This window comes from Mya arenaria, chromosome 2, assembly GCF_026914265.1.
Source record: "Mya arenaria isolate MELC-2E11 chromosome 2, ASM2691426v1".
NCBI classification, from domain to species: Eukaryota; Metazoa; Mollusca; class Bivalvia; order Myida; family Myidae; genus Mya; species Mya arenaria.
Window position 1 is genome coordinate 17,548,782 of NC_069123.1, and position 22,384 is coordinate 17,571,165.

The following is a 22,384-nucleotide window of genomic DNA, read 5'->3' on the forward strand; positions in this document are numbered from 1 at the left end:
AAGTGTTGGTTAGCCTGTTCAGACAGAAATGGTAAACTTCGATTGAAATCTGTTTATGTTCAGAGCCGTAAAATATTTGATAGAGAAGTTCAGCGGTCGAAACGTATGTATTGGTTTTCAATGCAACAAGAACTTTTAAATGACTGCAATGTAGACCAAAGTCGTTTCTGGAAATCTATTGGTAAAGTGGGTGTCGGCCACTCGAAGCATAAGCAGATTCTAATGGAAGTGGTGTTGGATAATGGCAACATTTCCAATCATTTGACAGATGTATTAGATAAATGGAAGTCAGATTATAGCTCTTTTTTAATAACTCGTGGTTTACTGATACCCCAACGGTAGTTAACGATTGCAATAATAACAATGAACATATGTCCTTTTTCAACAATTGTATAAGTGTAATGGAGGTTAAGAAAGCAGTTGATAATGCGAAATCCGGTAAATCTTGTGGTATAGATCAACTTCCGGCAGAAATTATTAAAAATGACACTTCGGTTATGTTTTTACATGTTTTATTTAATATCTGTTATGGAATTGTTCCGTCTATTTGGAGTAAATCGATTATAAACCCAATCCCAAAGTCTTCAGCCACTGATCCAAGAGATCCTATGTCTTACAGAGGCATTGCACTTGCTTCCGTCATATACTTGTAAGCTGTATTGTAATATTTTAAATGCACGCCTCAGTGGTTGGGTGGAGTCGAATTATCTGCTTGTTGATGAACAAAACGGCTTTCGGAAACATAGGAGCACCACTGACCATATTTTATCTTTAACCTCTCTCATTGATACTAGGAGAAAAAAAGAAATTAAGTACATTCTGCTCCTTTATTGACTTTCGTAAAGCGTACGATTTTATTAACAGAGATAAACTTTGGACTCGGCTTAGCGACTGTGTCAGGTAAAATGTTGATAGCTATTAAGTCAATTTATTCATCTGTTCTATCTTGTGTAAGAATTAACGGTTATAAAACTGATTGGTTTGAGACACATTGCGGTCTCCATCAAGGTTGTATTTTGTCACCACTGATGTTTAACATGTACATCAATGATCTTGCTGTATATTTGAAATCATTTGGTCAAGGTGTAACAATCGACAACGAATGTATATGTATTATGTTATACGCAGATGATATTGTTTCGTTAATTGAAAATTCAGCTGATTTGCAGTTTTTATTAAGTGCCTTATATGACTGGTGTTGTATGAATGACATGGAGATTAACTGTAGTAAAAGCAGTGTTGTTCATTTTAGACCAAAGGCTCATGAAAGAACAAGTACAATTTTCAAATGTGGTCAAAATACTATTGGTGTTGTTGAGAGATACACATATCTTGGTTTAGTTTTGCATGAGTTCTTAGACTGGAATATTACTGCCAAGGCAGTAGCTCAGAGTGCAAACCGGGCATTGGGCCTGGTTATTGCCAAGTGCAAGTTAATTGGGGGGGGGGAGGGTCCCTTTGATGTCTACACTAAGATATTTATTGCTTTATTGAAATCGTTATACCTAAACATGCTATTTTAAGTAAAGTAGAGGAGTTGTTGCTGCATCAGTTTACGCAGGGCTGGCTGGCTCAGATTAATAGTACAGTTGGTACATCAGGTAGAGGGCGCAACAAATTGCGTACATACTGTTTGTTGAAAACTGGATTTGGTACAGAAAAGTATTGTAAAATAATCATGCCGCTGCAGCATAGGTCGGCACTGAGTAAGTTTATTAGTCGGCGCCCAGAAGGGCGCCGACTATATTTGATATTACTTTAGAAATATTCCAACTTAGGGACGAGTTCATAAATTGCAGAACATTGCTTTCAATAGTTTCCACGTTGCATGATACAATATGAAGTTTAATATGTTTTATAAAACTTTACACTTTAATTGATAATGAAACCTTAAATTATAATAGCCCAGCTTATCATTTTGAAAATTTTGATTTTAAATACAAACTCAATCATAACAACTCGGCCATCTCCGAGATATATACAGGCCGAGGTGTTCCGATTGAGTCCAAATAGATGAAAGTTACACGGTACTATTAGAATATCCTTTATGTTTGTAAACCTCCTACGCAGTAATTTCCCTTGGTGACAGCAAAAATGTCGAGTTTTGAAAAATTAACATTGAGCTTAATTGTTTGTTTTGAAAATGTCATTCGAAAGAATGAACTCCGGGTATTTCCCTCTTAATTTATAGTATTTTTTATCCCCGTTCTATATACTCATATGAGTGAAATGTGTTACAAAACAAAACAAAATATAAAGCAAGGAATTCACATAACATGCCGGTACAAAAAAGGTGAATTTCATGTTTTGAAATCTATGTATTATACCAATGATTCTATTTCTTCCGAAGAAACGCATGTATATTTTTGTTACAATCTAGTTTTAACCGGAGGATTAGCTTGGAAAAAACAACAACAGAATATCTATAATTCCGGGCTTAATTTATTGTAACAATAGTATTAACCATAATGTCATTCGAGCATATGTACACCCAACATAAAAAAAATATAATAATATTGAAATAATAACCATTTTTGGTTATCTGCATGCACGTTTTTCTTCTAATTTCATTGCGCCGACTTGATGCTATGCATCAACTTTTTTCTTGTATGTGGTGTAGCTCCTCTACGAATTGAAACTGGCAGATATGAAAACTTACCGGTTGAAGCTAGAAAATGCCCTTTTTGTGATACTGTAGAAAACCAGTCTCATGTTATCCTTGATTGTAGAGCATATGATGATTAACCGTGTTACATTGTTTGCTAAGGCCGTTGAAACTGATAACTTATTTCTAACTATGAGTTATACTGAAAAGTTGAAATTTATACTCTGTAATTCTGCATTGCTACGACTTGCTGCCAAAACCTGTAATTTTATTTTAAAGAGAAGACAGTTTTATCTGTGTAAATAGTCATTGCGTTCATGTATATACTTTTAAGTATGTAAATGTTTACTTATTGTACTTGGTGATATTCTAATAGGTCACACAAATGATATTGGTTCCTTGTTATTAAATGAACCTCCTATATAATGGTCTGTAAATCCAATTTTACCTGCTTGTTTTAGTGTTTCTGGGAGCTTCTGTCAGTATTAAGTCGGTTGTTTCACTTTTTTCTATGGGCTTTTAAAGCAAATCTTATGATCATTGATAGTATAAAATTGTTTGTGTGGCATATTAGTGTTTAATTTTTAAGTATAGTTATTGTTTTTTTTACCAGTCATGATCAGTCACATATTTTATAACAAGTCTGTATTTTATTTTGTATTAATATGTTCTGTGTATTTGTCAAATAGTCTCCTGTAATTCTGTATAGAATGGCCATATAATTATTTGTTTTATGTGTTGCATGTAACTTTTAGTATGTATATGGACGAGACTCTAATAAAGATATAAACTAAACTGCTAAATGCGTTCGACCAAAGCAATATTTGAAATTGCACGCAAATCGACATGAGGCATGTCTTTCATTGAACAATTGTGTAAACAAACAAATTCGTTTGTGAATTTATGGACAGGAGTGCTACTATGGATAGGGAATACTCGGATAACACTTTTGAGGAATGCCTTTTGAATATTTGTAACCATTTTAAAGAGCAATGCAATACGTATTGAGTTTGAATGTTCTTTAGTTACACCCCAATTTCAATATTGTTCTTTATCTATGTGTAGTTATGTTAAATGCTGTTGTCATATCTTTCATAGTCAGTGCTGCCTAGCATTCTCTGGTGATTATGCCTAGCAGGCAATACATGCTTACTTTGTCTATGGTTTCTCTTAAAATTGGCGGTCAAATACCTTATAATTCATAGAAGTGAATGCGCATGAAACCGACCCTAACAGTTTTAAACTGTTAAGTTGCTAAGATATAAATATACTAAATATAAGTATGCATTATAATAATATAAATAATTAAATCATTCACAGTCAATTCAACGTGAGTAAGAAATAATAGCGGGTGCAACTGAAATATTATTTTTCAGCCAGTAGACATAATATATATATATAGGTATAATGAACAGGTACCGTGTATAGTTATTTGTGAAGGACTGTTTATAGAGGTTAAAGCAAATCATTACCTTTAAATACATGGAATTATTATGCAATCATCTCACACATTTAAATACTAAGTAAAGTCGCCTTATGAACACTGCAAACAAATATCACAAGTCATATTTTGATCTACACTCATCCAGTTAAAACGCATCCACTCTAAGCTGGTATATTTTTCTTTCCTTTTTTACTTAAAATTATGAAATTCAAAGGTCTTGTTTGGTATGAGCATTATTTCTTTCAAAACCGGTGGCAAAATTCTAAACCGATGAAAATTCGGAAAATTACACTTGATTTCCCAAAAGTTCCAAGCGCAAGTTTTGGATTTTATTAAACCGGAAGTGTCCGCAGCATTCTTTGTAGCATCGGACACGCATTCTAGTCTAGTCTAGTACTTTTAAGTATGAAAAAATGATGAAACATTGCACTTCGTTAAAAAGTATTTATTGTTTGTTTTTGTATTTTTGTGGTCTAAAACAATATGTTTTATTTATACGATGAACTTTTAAAACTTTACAATTCGTATTTAAGTACGAGGAATTTAGCTTAATCTTCGAGAGCTATTTTAAGCGAGACGTCTTACAAGAAATGTGGTTGTAAACTGGAAAATACACAATAAATATGCAAAGTCGTTGCATGTTCATCGAAGAGAGGGGTAAGGTCCGATACTGAGACAACAACGCATTGTATAAAGAATCTAACAATATGGACAAAAGTAAACGCCATGTTTTACATTTAGCTAAACGTATTTATGATCTTGTCGTCTTTTCGAAATAAATAAATACGTTAGAACTTTGGTCAAGTGTAGGTGGTAGTTGATGTAGTAGCTAATAATGGCATTGGGTTGATCGTGGGCTTGAATAAATGTACCTTCTATTTTAAATTTGTTTAACCAAAATATATTATGGCATACTTTAAAAAACCTATTTTCGTCAAATTGCAACGTTCCTAGTATTTGCTTTAAATGTAGGTTGATGTTTGCCGCATATGCGAATATGTTACTACAGTTTGCATTCGTTCAAAACGGACCTTCAGCAATGTCTTTTTACAAGATAAGCTTCCGGAATTCAGTATATATACAAATAGATCATGTGCAAAGCCTGTTAGTTCAATTCACAAACAATTAATGCGTGTACAAAGCTCTTTTCCGGTGTGTTGCATCGCAACGCGTACAGAAAGTTCAGTTTTTCCAAATTCAAACTGAACATTGAACATTCTATCTTTGTCATCAGAACACGCATCGTGTTCTATTACGATATTTCCAATCATTTTACATCCGCTTTCCTTGATGTACTTTGGATTCTTCTCTGATGATGTAAACACTTTGATCATTGTTAAATCAGTTCCCATGGCTGACACGAAGGACTTGCTAACAACCTCTCCAGTTTTGAATTCTTCATCTTTTTCAACAAATCTCTCGAATAATGTCACAATATTCGTGCCTCTGTCAAATTCAACCATTGATGCATCATGCTTCAACCTGTCATAAGGCACTGGCTTTCCGATACCATAAGAAAAGTTCATCTTTCTTGCACGAACCGAGGATGGGTTCATGCCATACCTTACAGCTCCCTTCAGGACGGCAAGTTCAGGATTTCTAGGTACAAACATGTTTGTTATCGAGCCTACCTTCTGCGTTATCTCGTCTTTCAAAAGCTGACAATTCGCAAACCCACCCACAAGCAACATGATATCGATGTTTTTCAGGTGTGGCTTGTGAAGTAATTCGCAAATTAGACTGCCTATGTTTTTGACCGGCAATCGAAAGCAGCTTTCAATTACATTGCGTCCGATACGAATTCTCTTCCCTCTTTTCTTCAAAATTTTGACATCATTTTGAAACCCGAGGGAGTTTATATTTTCCATCAAGTTTTGCTCACCAGTGATGTCGATTAGTGTCGGCACATGTAACGTTAATGATTCAATGTTACTGTCTCTTTTCTGAACTTCAAATGTTGTAAGTATTTCGTAGTATTCCACTAGGGCTTCGTCCCTAAGTTTTTCAATGGCTTCTTGTCCGAACACTTCGTCCAGGAATCGAAGAAATGTTTTGTCCACTGCTGTTCCTCCCCAGGCACCTCCTTCCGGTTTTTGAATAAGTTTAATTCCACCTTTTTCCGTCTTCTGGCTCACAGAAATGTCCACCGTTCCTCCTGCAAACCAAACTTTATACTCAACAAAAAATCTTCATTTGATGTCCGCTTGATGCACATTTAGCATATATATATATATGTGTGTGTGTGTGTGTGTGCGTGCGTGCGTGCGTGCGTGCGTGCGTGTGTGTGTGTGTGCCTTTTGTCAAAATATGCTGAACTCCGTCAACCTGTGTGTGTGTGTGTGTGTGCGTGTGCGTGTGCGTGTGTGTGTGTGTGTTAAGGATTATTGCATGTACTTGAATTTATACGGCGATCAGTCTGAAGGGCTCCTAAAGGCAAATTCGAAAGTGATAAAAATACAGCCAGGGCGATACCCATAGGGGTAGTTATGTCTGAAGCTCAACGTATCACTCAAGTGACAAATTTCTTAGAGTACAAATATGTTAAAAAGGTTAATGGGTCTTATTTAACAACATTACACCAAAATATTTATCATATTCGACATAATAGGTTGACATTTAAATTTTCGTGATTTTGCTTTTTTGTTTCGGGCAAAAGTGAGTTTAATCCCAAAATCCCACAATTTTAAATATTATTTCCATTTTAGCATGTACTTCAGACTTCAAAAGTTAGTCAAGTACAGCGAATGAAGGTTTGTTATACCGACTAAAATCAGTATCAAAATGTTTTGGATAAAAACAGTTATTACTAAGGTATTCCCTTTTGCATATTTAATTTTTAGAAATGACATATTTAAAACTATAGTGTGAATAATTTGTTTGTTAAGCATATTTCAATATGTGAGTCCAAAATTATATTCCACATTCACATTTTAAACCCCTTCCAAAACCATATTTATAATAAGTCAGTTACCTTAAAATACTTAATATTAATCAAATCAATCAAACCTCCTACATCCACCACCATAATATTTGCATCCTTTTTGGACAATGGCCCTTTAGGGTCGATTTCCTCTTGCTTGCGCTTGCACCACGATGTTGCAGCTTCTGGTTCTAGAGCTAATAGTATGCACTCGTTCTCTATCCCTGCCTGTAATAATAATAATAATAATAATAATAATAATAATAATAATAATAATAATAATAATAATAGTAGTAGTTAAAGGGATAAGACCAACAAAAAGCTAGTTCCTTCAATGTTAAATTTTGATATAGATCCCCATACAATTTTGGTACCACATGGAAGGTATTTGAATTATAATGTAAAATAAAAAACCGAACTGACGTCATACATAATGTTATAACAGTTGTGTATATTTCCACGGTGGAGAACCCACGTGACTTATTTGGTAAAGTGCACGGCAACAAATGTCAACAAGTCTCGATTCAGGTAAGGTTTTTAAAGATAACTTTCTTAATATTTGGAGAATTTTTGTGAAATAAAGACTATTAACCCCGCATTTAAGAGCTCTATCCACGGTTATAAAGAACTTTCTCTAATATTCTAAAGTTTTCCTGAAAATCTTGACCAACTGATTTCTCAGAGTCGAAATCTAAGGCAAGTACACAGCTTTTGACAAATCTATCGCTTTACTTCATGTTAGCCGTAAATAATTCATACACAAATCTTATTTTAAGCAATTTTTAAGTTTTCAGCGTGTATTGTTTAACTTCTAGTTATTTCAAAGCTAAAAATGAACTAAAACCAAATTGATAAAGTACACGGACATTTTAGGATGATAAAGTACACGGTCATTTTAGTTTATGTTTGAAAGTAGAGTGCGGTTTACAAACTAATAGTTATATAAGCATTTTCTATTCGTGAAGTCAGAATGTATAGTGTTTAGTTTTTATTAAAGTTGTATCAATAAATTTTGCATTATAACGCACACCTAAATAACTAAATATTTAGCAATCATATTTAATGAGGAGTTGAAAGATAGTCTATGGGATAATTTAAGAGAAAGTCTGTCATTATAAGTTCGAAAGTACTTTTAAATATGCAGATCAATACAGAATCATACATACATTTCTTCAAAAATCAGTTTTACTTATAAATTATAATCTGGACTGGCGGCGAATAAAACATCTCTGTAGTTGGCGGCCCGTTTGTGGTGATTATAAATTTCATGAATGTTCCTATTTTGATGTGATATAAAACAATAAAATAGGCACATCACAATTAGTTTTTATATATTTCCACATTTAAAGCATATTGTTCATACCTTTCAGGTAACGCTGAATCTTTTATTTGGTTCAGTCTGAACAAATATTATCTGATCTACATCAGTAAAACTGCGGTCGTTCGAACAATACAGACAGGAACTCATTGTAAGGATGGAGGCTCGGAGTAAGATGGGAAACAGCAAGGAGGAATGAGAGCACACTATATTACCAACTTACAGGCTAGGACTAAGACTTGAACATCTAGATAAGAGCTGAGCATGGAACATGAGAATGTTCTAGACTAAAGGCTGAAATGTGATTACAAAATAATTGTGTTTCAAAGCTTGCTGAATAATATAAGATACGTGCAGTTAAGAGTTTATAGGACATCAATGGGAAAATGACAACAATGCATCTCTAAACCTTGTGAAAATGTTTTATGCTCAATCCGTTTTCATACTCATTTAACACAGCAATTTTTTCAGTACTGTAAGACAAACGAACATTTTGAAAGAGCACCATTTGGTCACAGTACGTTTTGCTATTTATCTAAATAAAATGTTAAACTCATCAAAACGTTATTTTAACTCGGCAACATACTGGAATGCACTTCTAACTAGACCATTGTGATCTTTCAATGTGTCCTGATTAGGTGTGTTTCGCCTTAACATGCCTGCTGAGTCCAGATTATAACTTGAATGCTGAGCGACACTGTACACATTTGTGACGTGTCATTCCCCTGTGTCTAGTAGAAATCTGGTCACTGAGATTGGTCGTGTCACCCAATTTGAACCCACACACATCACAGGTTAGCTTTAATTGGCCGCTTTCGCGTCTTTCGTGTATCTTCAAGTCTTGCAAGAGCAGTTTTGCCACAATATTTACAAACGTGCAACTTTGTCTCGCCGTGATTGCTGCACCTATAAAAAAACATGTACTGTCACAAGTTAGCGAGAAATGCTAGCAATGTCAGTATTTGAATATAATTTATAAAAAAACACACTATATTACTGCCACGCAATGAGTGTTTGATCGTGTAATTAGCATCTTAAAACTAAACGACCCTGTCCACTGAAACACGGACCACATTACTAGTATTATGTGAAAAACGCAACCCCTAAAAACGTTGAAAACACAGTCAGACGACGGCAAATCTTAACCTCTACACGAGGGGAGTCATAATAAAAGTATAACTGTTAGTATATTCTTATTTCTGTGCGAAAAAAATAAAGCTAAAAACTAACCTGTGTCTGTGTAAACACTTTCTCGCAAAAACAATGGCAATTGACCAGAATGCCTTCTATCGTGGTCTACTAGATGTTGTTTTTTTATTTTGAAATGCCATTCCGCATTCTTTGCATTAAGTCGGAGTCTTCATATTCTGAAATGAAACAAATGTCACAAAATCATAAGTCTATCAAATCAGCTAGCAATCGAAGACATTAAAAGTACAAGAACACTTTTCTTTCTCAAAATTGACAAAATGAAGAGTTATTAAGCAGTTATGTGTTACTGTTTACCATGTATAATGAATACAAACACGTTTTACATATACGATACGAAAAAGAAGTGGAACACCCTTTACAAAAACTTCAAGCCCTTTGTATGTCAATTACGAATATATTGTTAAAATACGGGACTGAATTTTAGTGTGATAACACATGTTTCCATGATTCATGAAAATGAGCCCATCGTTTAGGCGACTCCGTCGGTCTTACTGTTAAAACGCGTTCATTCTTCCATTGCCACTCCATTACAATTCGTCTTTTCAAACATGGAGCAATGTTCAATAATGAATTGGAAGAATATAAATAATAAATCAATCTATAATAACTCGTTTTAGCACCAGTCAGTGAAATAATGAGTATATACACTGAAGGTTGTAAACGACCGTGTACTTTATCAAACCTAAAATGTCCATGTACTTTATCAATTTGGTTTAAGTTCATTTTCGCCTTTGAAATAACTAAAAGAAGTTCAACAATACACGTTGAAAACTTTAAAATACATAAAAATTGCTTAAAATAAAATTTGTGTATGAATTATTTACGGCTAACATGAAGTAAAGCGATAGATTTGTCAAAAGCCGTGTACTTTGCCGGATTTTTAACTCCGAGAACTCAGTTGGTCAAGATTTTCAGGACAAGTTTAGGATTGTAGAGAAAGATCCTTATAACCGTTGAAAATGCTCTTAACTGCAGGGTTTATGGTCTTTATTTCACAAAAATTCTCCAAATATTAAGAAAGTTATCTTTAAAAACCTTACCTGAATCGAGACTTGTTGACATTTGTTGCCGTGCACTTTACCAAATAAGTCACGTGGGTTCTCCACCGTGATTTCGTCCTTATTTTTATTGCAATTGGACGTTTATGACATATTTTCGAATCTTTGAAGGTATCAGATGCACTTGATTGTTATAATACTATTATAATGGTATATTTTATGACCACCAGTCATGTCAAATGAACCTATTTGTTAGTCGTATTTGTACACGATAATTTAAGGCAATTATTTATAATAGAGTTTATTTCTTCTCAGTATGTTTAATATTAAAAATCATCATACGCATACCATATTGGTTACCAGCCATAATTTTATATTTTTATCTACCAATGTGCCATTCCACATGCATTTCTTTATTCAAAACGTTGCATCAATGTGTTCGTAGTAATATCCCAAAATACCTGAATAGCTGCTTCTCTCATGAATTGTTTTGCGGAGTCATTCCATATTGCTGGAACAGTTATCACAAAGAGAACATCTGTATCCCTCAACCCATCAGTCGTCTCATTTATTTGCTTCATTGCTTCTCGTTTGAGGTACTCAATGGCCATCGAAAATATTGGCATGGCTCTTTGTTCCTGTCCATCAATAGATTTCAATTTCACATTTCTGTCCATTCCTTCCTATCATGGTGATCAGAATGAAACAATACTAAAATTAAATCGGTCAACAATAAAAACTTGAACAAATCAGAAACTTTTTATGTTAAACCATTTGTCTTGGCTGTAATTGTCAGAAAAAGAGTTGTAACATGCGTTAGCTCTATAATTCTATTCTATAAAAATGCTATCGAACGAATTCATACACCGTATTGCAAACGCATTATTCAGGTAAAATGTTGTTCACATGTTGATTTCGTTTACGGTGTACTGGGTAGATTTGATTTAGCCTACAATAGATATATTAGAATTGTACTGGCTTAAGATTTTTTAATTAGTGACGACTTGAAGTATTGTAAAATTGTCTACGAAGTTTTAAAAACTGCTGCCGATTTGCTTCCAGAAAGGTGTCGTGGGTAACATAACTTCAACATTTATTGTCATCATTAGGATTTAATGAAGTTTGGCTAGCTCAGGGTAATGCAAATGTTTTTGTAAGTATTTTTTAATAATGTTTGTGTGATACAAATGTACAAAACTGGAACGCGAGAATTGAAAATTCACCACGCAGCACTTTTTTAAATCCATTGTTTCCTTTCAGTATTATTTAAAATGTAACGTATGTAATTATTTAACTATAGCAATGTCTGGGTTACTTCTTTCATCTTATTATCTGTCTATTGAAACCGGTCGATGGCATCGTCCAAATTGAATCCCACGTCAAGACAGAAAGTGTATTACATGCAATAAATTGGAAGAGGAATATCACTTTGTGATAGAATGTAATTTATATACTAGACTCCGTAAAAGATACATTCCAAAATATTATTGGTCCAATCCCAGTATGTATAAACTGAAACAACTCTTCGAAAGTACTAATATTTCTAAACTCAGAAAGTTATGCACATACGTAGATAAGGCTTTTAAATTTAGAAAAGTTTACAAAGATGAACAACCTTTATTTTTTTATTTTTTTTTGTCAGAATTTGTTGCCTTACATTTCATTTTATGTATTTATAGATTTATTCTTTGATTTGACGTTGGCACTGGATGTATTTATAGGTATGTGAACACCTTCTCCGTATATGATGTCGACTTGCACCTTTAAGTATTACGTTGTCTCTAATCATGTACTTCGTCACCTGTAAAATCTTTCGTAAAATTTAAACAATCCTTACGTGCTCCACTTGCTATGTCATTTGTAAATGTTAAATCGTGTATTTTGTTTTCTCACGGGCCATGTGGCTTATTGAACATGTATTCAAAATAAACTATCTATAATATTATGTTACCTCACTTGTATGCAATTTCATCTTGAACTGTCTGAACAAATGCCAACCGGCCTCTTCCTCGTCAGCTAAAAGACGTTTGTACTTCTTTTCGGCTTCGTAGCCAAAGGAATCAAACTGCATACTCTTATCCAGCAAAACCGATGTCGGTGTTTTCTTTGAAAGGAATGATGTGTCTGCCACCCATGCTTTATTTGCCCAAACTTTTGATGGATCACTGTGCAATGCATACGCATATCCACTGTATGTTGTTCCAAAATCAATGGCAACGGTTGCCAAAAATCCCCTTCCTGTAACCTATAATAGTATGAAGAAGAAGAAGAAAAAAAAGGAAACTTATATGAAGAAAAATAAGGATGTATAGAACGAGCATATCCAGAAGCAACACAACGTTTTTAGAGAAGTGCAATTTATTAAAAAATGTAAAGAAAAAAACACACCCTCAATTCATGTATTGCGATAATTTATCTGGTTATTAAATAGTTGTATTTATCGACACGGGCGTGAAACGACTGCGAGTATAGATATATACTATTTATGTTTGTACACTTTAGAAAATGTTTAATCAATAAACTTATATGAAATCAACCAATTATTTTAGGTGCGCGTTCACGACGACACGTCGCCCCCACCACCACCCTCAACCCCCACAGAAATGGTAGAAAGAATATCTATATAATACACCGAAATGCATCATTTAGACTAACATTAGCAACATCTGGGCAGTATCACCTACTAACCCCACCCCACTCATTGCATGTAAAGCCAGTATCTATAGATTTCTAGAAAGGGGCGCATGTCCCAAGTTGCACCCGCAAGTCACGCCCATTATTTTGTGTATGTACCTGCAAGTATTAATGAGACACATACATATTGATTTAATCATGTCTAAGTAGGAGTAGAAAAAGGTACAAAAATGAGTGAACGTTTTAATGGTTGTTATTTGCCGTTGAACGTCGCACTATTTCAAAAGCTTATCTCTTCAGTTTAAGGATTGTTCATAGAATCAAACACAATATCAATGGAACACTTTAGTAGTCAGATTATTTAACAAAATAACATCAAATTCTGTCCTCTGTTTTCATTTGAATTGTAAATGTTGTAAACATGGGCATGCACGGAAAACAAATGACTGAGAGCAGCTACATGTAGTTATTTAAATGGTCGAAGATGGCTATTGCTGGGGCGGCTTAGGTTCCAAACGTTATTGGAATGAGTTAATGTACTATTTGCATGTCTTTCAATATATTTTGGAGTCATGGCACTATTGAAATCAAACATCGAAGTCGGTAACGATAACGTTTGTCACGATTTTCCAGCTGCCAGACCAGGCACAAATATCAAACTGGTATGAGGATTAATTTGGTTATTGTGGCATTCGCTGATGGAAGTAATATGAACAGTGCTAACGATATCCAGACACTTGAATACAATATTTTAGAATCTTTAGCCAAACATTAATCATTTACCGTTCATCAAATGGCCAGTATGTGGATCGTAGTATAAAGTGCCCATACGTCACGAGAATCAAACACCAATAATTGGCGTTAGCAGTATCAATAAACTATACTGGGCAGCATAGTCCCCTGAACTTGTAAGTATTTGATTGCTTGTTTAAAAAATATAATTTAACCTTATCAGAACCACCATAGTACAAAACAAACATGTATGTGATGCATGGTTTAAAATACCTATTAAATGTATGCAGATACTTTCCATAAAGTTTTACCTGTTGTTTGTTTTATAAATGAACTCCCATTTAAAAGGATCACTCAACTTTTAACCTGCGCTGATAAATCTTCCATCAAAAAGCATCAGACAATTAACGGTGAAAGGATCAAGGATCGTCAAAAAGTTAAGAACATGTCAAATGTCTAACGTACAAAATTACAGTCGTTTTTCTATCAATAAATGCTATTATTATTAAGCATGACTTTAGTTTAAATGCTTTATATTCACCATCCTATTTGGCTGTGGTAAATGGATTACTATGTGTTTTTGAACGCGATGTAACTCCATATGAGATGTAGTTGCACAGAAGGTGGGATGTACTCTTTATGCAGAGTTTTCCATAGATCACCGAGTAGATACGATTGAGTGGAAATCAGTACGCAAAACATTTGAGAAATATTGGGTACAACTGATGATTCGAACTAAAACTTTGAACGCCGCCACGTGCTTTGATGGTGTGTAACACGCTAGGAAAACAAAATTAAAACTCAAACCAAAGCTAGATGTAATTCTACTGGTATGGCGATCATTTGGTAAATCTTGAGTAAATTAGTACCTTTTTGTTGAATCTCATCTGATGTATATCATTTTCAACATCTTCATTGTCATATCTTATTATACTTCTAGACAATTTTTGAGGATAATGACCATACAAAACGGACCCTTTGGCAAATGCGACCTCGCCAAGTTCAGGCACAGTGACCTCACTGGTTCGTTCTTGTAGCAACTTCAGAAGTACTGAATACTCTGAATATTTTCCGACAAAAACAATCCCGGTGATGTTCTGGTATTGTGCATGGGTTAAATGTTGGTCTATCAGTTCAAAACCAGCTGCAAAATGTTCTTTAAACAGATTCATCACTTGATCAGACGTGAGAAACAGCTTTCCACCGTGTTTTATGCTGAGTTTGTCACTGTTTTTGAGGATGTCGACTAACTCCCTCGGTATATCTATACGCCAGTCTGCAATGGCGCGTTTTGCTTTCATATGAATCTGTTCACGAAATGATTCGTCAAACCTATCGATATCTACATCTGGCAAACCCATTTGGTACTTGAGCCATCTTTTTAGAGCATTTTGCAGAGGATCAAGTGATCTGTTGCCAAGAAATGTCACACGGAATGCCTCATCAAAACCCTGTTCAATAACTGCCACGTCAACGCCGTTTTCTAATAACAAAAATACAATATACAGTGAGTGTTAGATGAAAATCACACAAAGATGATCCTATTTTCCAATTCTTACAATAACGCGTGAGGGTATGGCATTTCTTCGAGCCATTTGGGACGATGTTAACTTATGATGACTATCGGCCCCATATTAATTCGGTAGTTGAAAGGGTACTGATTGCTGAGTGTTATTATGTACACTATGTAAAATAAATGAATAATAAATTACCAACAAGAGCAGTCCCCTAAGTATTATACCAGATCCCATGATTATTGACCTCAAGTGTGTTAGGGAGTGGGGATGAAGTAAGCGGTATTAAGGTGGATCTTTCACATGAAACGTCGTCTGTATGTATCGAACATGTTTTAATCCTTCTGCTTATAACAAGGCAACAGACCGGACACGACCAGTTATACTCTATATATGTGCATAAATGCAGCATTCCTTAATGATTAAGCTCTAAGTGTGGCCTAGTACTTTGATGTAGGGAGCGCCACATCGCCTTTATGTACCAAACACATGTGCCAATTAATTTTAATATCCCTACTTGCATGACAAAGTTACAACCAGGACATGGATATTCTTTGTGCACATGTGCACATATGATTAAACTTTATGTGTGACCTTGAACGTTGAAGTAGGTCTTTATGTACAGAACACAGGTGCAATTATATTTTAAAATCCCTCTGTGCACGACAAAGTTACAGCCCGGACACGGACAACTTGATGGACGGACGGACGGATGGATCGATTTTAATATGCCCTCCTTCGGGGGTATAACATACAAAATTTCGAGGCTAAAGACCTATCTTTAATGATGTATTTTGCATATTCTTTATCTTCACATAACAAAAAAAATCAAATAAGACCAGAACAAACTATAGCATTACTTTGCATAATCTGTATCAAATTATCAAATGACATCTATTTCAATACAGTATTTACATCACTACATCCTGTTATTTTACTCTATAAATACGCTGTTTTAGTAACCGACAATTATAAAGTGCAATACCTCCAAAAAGTTCACAGCAAGGAAACCATACTCTATTTCGAAGTAGAGCGAAATTTCAAGCCATGAGCCAGAAAGAAAATAATGTTTTAATATACTAGTTGAGATTATTTCCCCCTGTACCTTCCCAGTTCACCAGAAGTTTTCGATTCAAGGAATCTACGCCATGGTTACTCCCCCGAAGCTCATGGTAACAGCATATTGCAGCGGCTTCAGCGTTGTGGATGAATAAAACGTTCCGCACGTTTAAACTGGTCTAATGAAAAGCATGTGTTCCAATGTAAGAAAACACGAGTTTTTAGAGGCGGTTATTTGGACTTGCAAAAAAGCACTATCATCAATTTAAAATACAATTTCCGTATAACAGCTTAAATACCAGATACGATATGGCGACTTCCAGATTTGATACTAGTATATCAAAGCTAGAATATCATACAGATATCGTAATTTGTATCATCAAAACAATGATGGCGTGGCATATGTACTGGACAAAAAATAAACGTGTGCACAATTGTTAAATGAACGCCTATGTTCTATGACCGATAAAGACAAAAACATATTTTGATACAAAAAAGTTAAGCCAATTTGTTGCATTCCTCTTTATATTATTACAACGCTCCGGTCATCTATGGGCCTTCAGCATCAATATTACTAGTACTGGCCACTGAAAGAAATCACATTTAAATGGAATACCTTTTCAGTAGCTCTAAAGATGCACTGCTTAGCATCTGAATTCCATGTGGATGGCGTAGTAATGACAAGTAGTGCATCCTTCATAGACATGAAAACACCAATATCTGCTAGAAGGGAATTCAAGTGGCGACCCATATGTTCAATCAATATCTCCATGAGGGTTTCAAACGGAAATGCCCTCCCTTTGGCATCATTAACGGTCATTTCGGCTGCGGTTTTCTACAAAACAAGTAAAGTTATATAATATACATGAAGTGGCACTTTTTCACTAAACTTAAATAAAGGGCATTGGCCGTGTTCCACCTATCATTAATGCCAATGGCTATTTTCCATTTACTGATATTTATATTTCACTATTTTAGCCATTGGACATATTATATTTTTTTGTGTTTCCTAGGTTCACTTCACTTTTCCAAAATGTCTGAGTTCATATATAGCTGGTGTGCTCAGTGGGGCCCGTTATTCGTCCACAGTGAATTTTTTTTTAATTGCATGTCTTTCTGGGTCAATAAAAATATAGCTTAAAATCATAAAAATGAAATAAAAATTACAAATTTATTCTTAAAAAAAATAGAATACAACTGAATGCATTTGCCTGTTGAATTATCATTTTTTCACCTTTTTTGTGGTTTCTTAATTTAATTTCAACTATTGTTTTATCAATGATTTTGTGACAAGATACATATACTTGTTAAACGAATATTTTTTTTGTATAGTTCTAACTTGATATGTAATGCTACGATAATGTAAGTGATAGCAAGGTGTGCATTATGTTTATAGAACCAACCTGGAAATATTCATATGGTCATTTCGAATTTAATCAGATAGTGATTTGAAAACACAACTTAAATTTGATAACTTGCATCAATGTTAAAATTTGTTTGAAATATGTCGCAATTACTAATAAAAATATATAACAAATACAAAGATTATTATATTCAGGTCGGATGTGCAATAGTTAATAAACCGGTATATTACGATACCTATCGATATGTATGGCTGTGCATTGATATGTTGCGGCAATCATAGTATCGATATTGATTTTGTATTACATTGTATATGAAATCATTGATTGCCCGTTTGAATATATGTTAATGGTTCATTGTCGCTTTAGTCATTGCTAGTTTTCTCCAATAAACAGTTGATGTAAAATACATGAGTGATAAGAGTAAAACGTTTCGTTAATTATTGCCGCCGTTACAACATTATTGTAGTCAAAACAGCCACATTAGCCAACAATATATGCTATCCTTAGCTTAAACATAACCGAAAGTGCAAACATGTTGAAATACACTATATATTTAATTCCAAACGATATTTCGTGATACATGTACCTATCGCGATCGCTGATGAAATATCGTAATATATGAAGATAAGATTTTGCAAATAATTACCTCCCCTCTCATATACTCGTTGAAGTACATATATACTATGTTAATAGTGATTCATAATACTACATGTACATGGCTTAAAATATGATCTGGAAAATATCAAAACATCATTGAAGCTACTTACATTTATATTCGAAACGCTTTTGAAAAACCACCATGTGTCACTGTCCTTCGTTGAGATGTCTTTGTATCTCCTTTGCGCCTCACAGCCAAAGGAGTCAAATTCATTGCGTTTATTCAGCAAAATCGCCAAAGGAAATTTTTCATTTGCACTTACGTGGTCATACCTTTGAATCCTAACTGCTTTAACAGCCAAGGGTTCATGGTTGAAAGAAAACGTAATGCAACATTCTTCTGTTCCAAAACAGAAGGCAACAACCCAGCAGTGGTTTCTCTGCATGTTTATAGCTGGTATAAAATTTATATTTATCTACTAGTATTAAATTTATATTTATCTATTATCAACTACTGGTTGAGACTTTCACCATCTTCATTCGTCTTTATTAGACGAAATAATTCAGTAAACAACTGTTCTACAAAGGTTGCACACTGAATTAGCACTACCCGCAACCCATTATGCAGAGTATTGCTCTAATCTTACAGAAATTTACCAGGGGCCGTATATCATTCTTATCCTTGTCTTAAGACACGCATTAGTGATTCCATTCGGTCTAATGGTCAGTTATTAACAGTCAACTCATAGAATTGGAATTTAACCTGAATTAAGTGAAATCATAGTTGTTTATTGAACACAGCCCATGGGTAACAGTCATTCACGTCATAGCACGTCTGTATAAAAAAATAAAAAAAAATATTTCATTTTGTTATGCATACAATTTTACTATTTCGTTTACTTCAAAATAGTATATGCTATATTTAGAATGCAAAAAAGTGTTTATGACTTACAACAATTCAATCACAGCTTTTTGTATTGGTTGATCGTATTGGAGTCTTAAAAATAAGTCCTGTATAATATTTCAAAACACACATCAAATAGCGGCGCATTTTGATGAAACAAATACCTTCTTTACAAAATTCGGTTCCGACAACGAATTGCAGATACAAATTCCATGTTGATGCTGTCTTGCCACATTGAATTCAAATAAATGTTGTGCATTAATTTATTTTGAAACAGTATTTGGAAAATGTTTAAAAAATACCTGAACATTCTGTTTCAGATTTAATTTACTTCCGTGTTTAATTTTCGCTATGTCAGCGGCAGGTAAGTGCACACATAGCCACGCGAGACCTTGTTATCTGCGAGAAGCGCGAATTTCAGTTACCATGTTCAATGTATTTACGTCTAGCAGCGGAAGTATCAAACCTTACATATCGACTCCTTGGTGTCTAGAAATGTTTTTCGCATTTTATATTTGGAACGATGTGTTATGATAGGATATCGATCGGTCCGACTGGTGTCCGATGGGCAAAACAATTGACACCACGCCGATAGCGATAAGGCTACACCTACAGTGTCACATGACCTCTTAATAAGGGACCTCTTACCCAGAAGCAGACGATAATAATACAAAAGTTATCAATGACAATCAGATAAAAAATGCATGGAACATGGTAAAACATAGCAATAAAAGCAAGTATAACATTAAATAAGTTCATTATTATTTATTGTATGCAATGTTTAATTCAGGTAGAAAATGTCTAGACTTTAAAATAATTTATTTCTAAATAACATCGGAATTTTGTTACAGTACAATAGGAGTCTCTATTTTAAAACTCAAATAAAGGGAAACAAATCATGTATTAACAAAAAACGATGTTTGACGGTATAGATCCATTGTCAAAACTCAATAGATTTCGCTGTTTTTTTTTTCCTTTCTCGATTCAGAATCACCTGTTTTATACAAGTGTAATGCATTATTATCATTATTGATATAACTACCTTATTGTTTCTCTCAATGAATTAATTTCCGTATTAAATAAAATGCAAAACTGTTCTAACAATCAGCATAGAAATTTTGAAACGACCATAGTGATTATAAATGCAAAGGTTTTTACTTTGATTTGCGTCATTTAAAAATATGATTTTGTTTTATCTATACGTATATACTTTTTGTGACCTTAAGCTGTATATCAGATATTTAATTAAATTTAATAAAAAAATGTAACTCACATAAACTGAGGTGTCTTTTTCACTTATATGTCAAACAAACTTAAAAGCAAATGTATATGCTTCGGATTTAAAACTTTTCGCACAATAAGGAGACCAATTTCAAAATCAAAATAAATCGCAAGATATCATCAATATTGTACACTAATTCTCATAATAATATTTCTTATTTTTAGGCTATTAAAACGGAAATATACGTATATTATGAACGGTTACATTAAGACATTTTGAGAATTAAATTAGTCTACTAAACAGTCCCCTGTTATCATTTATAATTTTAGCAGCATTAAGGGAAAATGTCAGTATTTCGGATTTCTTTAACTGTCTTTACTATCTCTCAATTATGAGACATAATTTGTGTTAAATATATATAGCAGCGTATTTACACTACTGTTGATATGTGAGGATTGTCGGAGGTCATGGCGGATAGCAACGGCAACTGATAAGCCCTGCCTAATCTGGACGCTGATTAGTCAGTCGGGTATTGATCAGCTAGTTTGACTGACAGGCAGCGTCATGTTAATTAAGGTTCGACATCGCTATCGATATATATCCGATATGTACGGTTATGATTTTGCAATCTGGAAAATTGTAAATCATTGATCTGAGATGCCAGTGGAGTAGGTTTTATTTGCGCGTTACAATAACAATAGTTTACTGCGCTTAACAGCAGTTATATACCTTAAGTAATTATCGAATCGGTTCTATCAACTAGGGCACGAACGGGTAGAAATCTCGGACCAGAGTACCCGATTGTCAATTACCAACGTGTCACCTTACATCAATTTCATGCAGAATACACACGGCAAAGTAGTAAATAAACTGTTTTTCCTTTTTTAAAGCACCGTCATGTTGGTAATGCTCTGAAAAAAAAAAACTACTTAAAACATATTTAGAACTACTGTTTGGAACAAGACAACATCAAAATCAAATTGACGTCCAAAATGGCAGCCGAAATGGGGATTTTTTTTGTTGTTGAAAGCATTTAGTGTTTTTGAAAATATATAAAATTCTAAAATGAATTTGAGTTTATTATTTATTTAATTATTTGAAATAAATATTCACTCAATATAAAAAATAGATTCTATAACCGAATATTGCGTCAAAGATGGCCGTTATATATAAGTTCATTATTATGCCAATGACAACTTTTTTGTATATGGTTTTTGTCTGAGTTTTACTTACAATAATAACCTTTCTACAGTATTGAATAGGAAAATAAAACAGCACCAACTATTTGAATCTTATCCAGTTTACCAGTTAGTAAGTCATTTACTAAGTGGAATTCGCAAATCATTACTACATTACAAGTCACTGCCCTGTTTTAGTCTTATATGATACCAGTATTTAATTTACCAAAAAAGTATCGCGTATATTAACTAGATAGCTAGATAATTATCGCGAAAATTAACACGAAACAATTCGCGAACGTTAATACGTTATCTTACGGCAGTTATATGCCAACATACGTTTCCATACGATGCTCAGCGCTTTAGCTACATCGTCGTCAGCCATGGTCATTTCCCGTTACATCTCATAGTGGCATAGCGCAGTTAGTGTATCGGGAGTATCCGACGATGTTTATCCACGGTTAAGACGCGACTCCAGTATGATCTACAACGGAACGTTTCTAATATATACCCAACATTAGTTAAGCTTAAACATATTTATTTTTCAACCATTTAGAAAAACGTTACTACAACATTCAATTAATCACTCTCGTACGTTGGCGCGATTTTACACATCATAAATGATCAACTACGACTATTTTACGATGGACGCTTACGCGTTGCTTCTACGATAGTGTTCGAAT

At 34.1% G+C, this 22,384-nt stretch overlaps 1 protein-coding gene across 2 annotated transcripts; it reads right to left on the bottom strand.

Moving 5' to 3' along the window:
- Positions 1 to 4,413: 4,413 nt before the first annotated feature.
- Positions 4,414 to 19,621, bottom strand: LOC128224760 (heat shock 70 kDa protein 12A-like). Of its 2 annotated transcripts, XM_052934787.1 has the most exons (8): positions 19,466 to 19,621; positions 18,568 to 19,232; positions 17,053 to 17,271; positions 16,483 to 16,615; positions 12,449 to 15,346; positions 10,959 to 11,180; positions 7,056 to 7,197; positions 4,417 to 6,204 (listed from the first exon to the last, which is right to left on the bottom strand). In XM_052934787.1, exons 5-8 carry the CDS (start codon positions 12,566 to 12,568, stop codon positions 5,165 to 5,167), a joined length of 1,524 nt encoding a protein of 507 aa, XP_052790747.1. In that variant the 5' UTR covers positions 12,569 to 15,346; positions 16,483 to 16,615; positions 17,053 to 17,271; positions 18,568 to 19,232; positions 19,466 to 19,621; the 3' UTR covers positions 4,417 to 5,164. The 2 variants fall into 2 exon arrangements, with proteins under 2 accessions (XP_052790755.1, XP_052790747.1); XM_052934795.1 differs by lacking the exons at positions 10,959 to 11,180; positions 12,449 to 15,346; positions 16,483 to 16,615; ... (1 more) ...; positions 18,568 to 19,232; positions 19,466 to 19,621 and adding exons at positions 8,943 to 9,193; positions 9,518 to 9,616 and having other exon boundaries at positions 4,414 to 6,204; positions 7,056 to 7,193.
- Between the last annotated feature and the right edge of the window lie 2,763 nt (positions 19,622 to 22,384).

What these genes read in the sequence shown, in the direction of transcription:
- LOC128224760 (XM_052934787.1), bottom strand. Translation starts at nt 12,568, where the DNA reads ATGCAGTTTGATTCCTTTGGCTACGAAGCCGAAAAGAAGTACAAACGT. An exon ending in TGAAATTGCATACAAGTGAG is followed by an intron (nt 11,181 to 12,448) that starts GTAACATAATAT and finishes TCACCATGATAG; the next exon opens with GAAGGAATGGACAGAAATGT. An exon ending in TATGGTGGTGGATGTAGGAG is followed by an intron (nt 6,205 to 7,055) that starts GTTTGATTGATT and finishes TTTGGTTTGCAG; the next exon opens with GAGGAACGGTGGACATTTCT.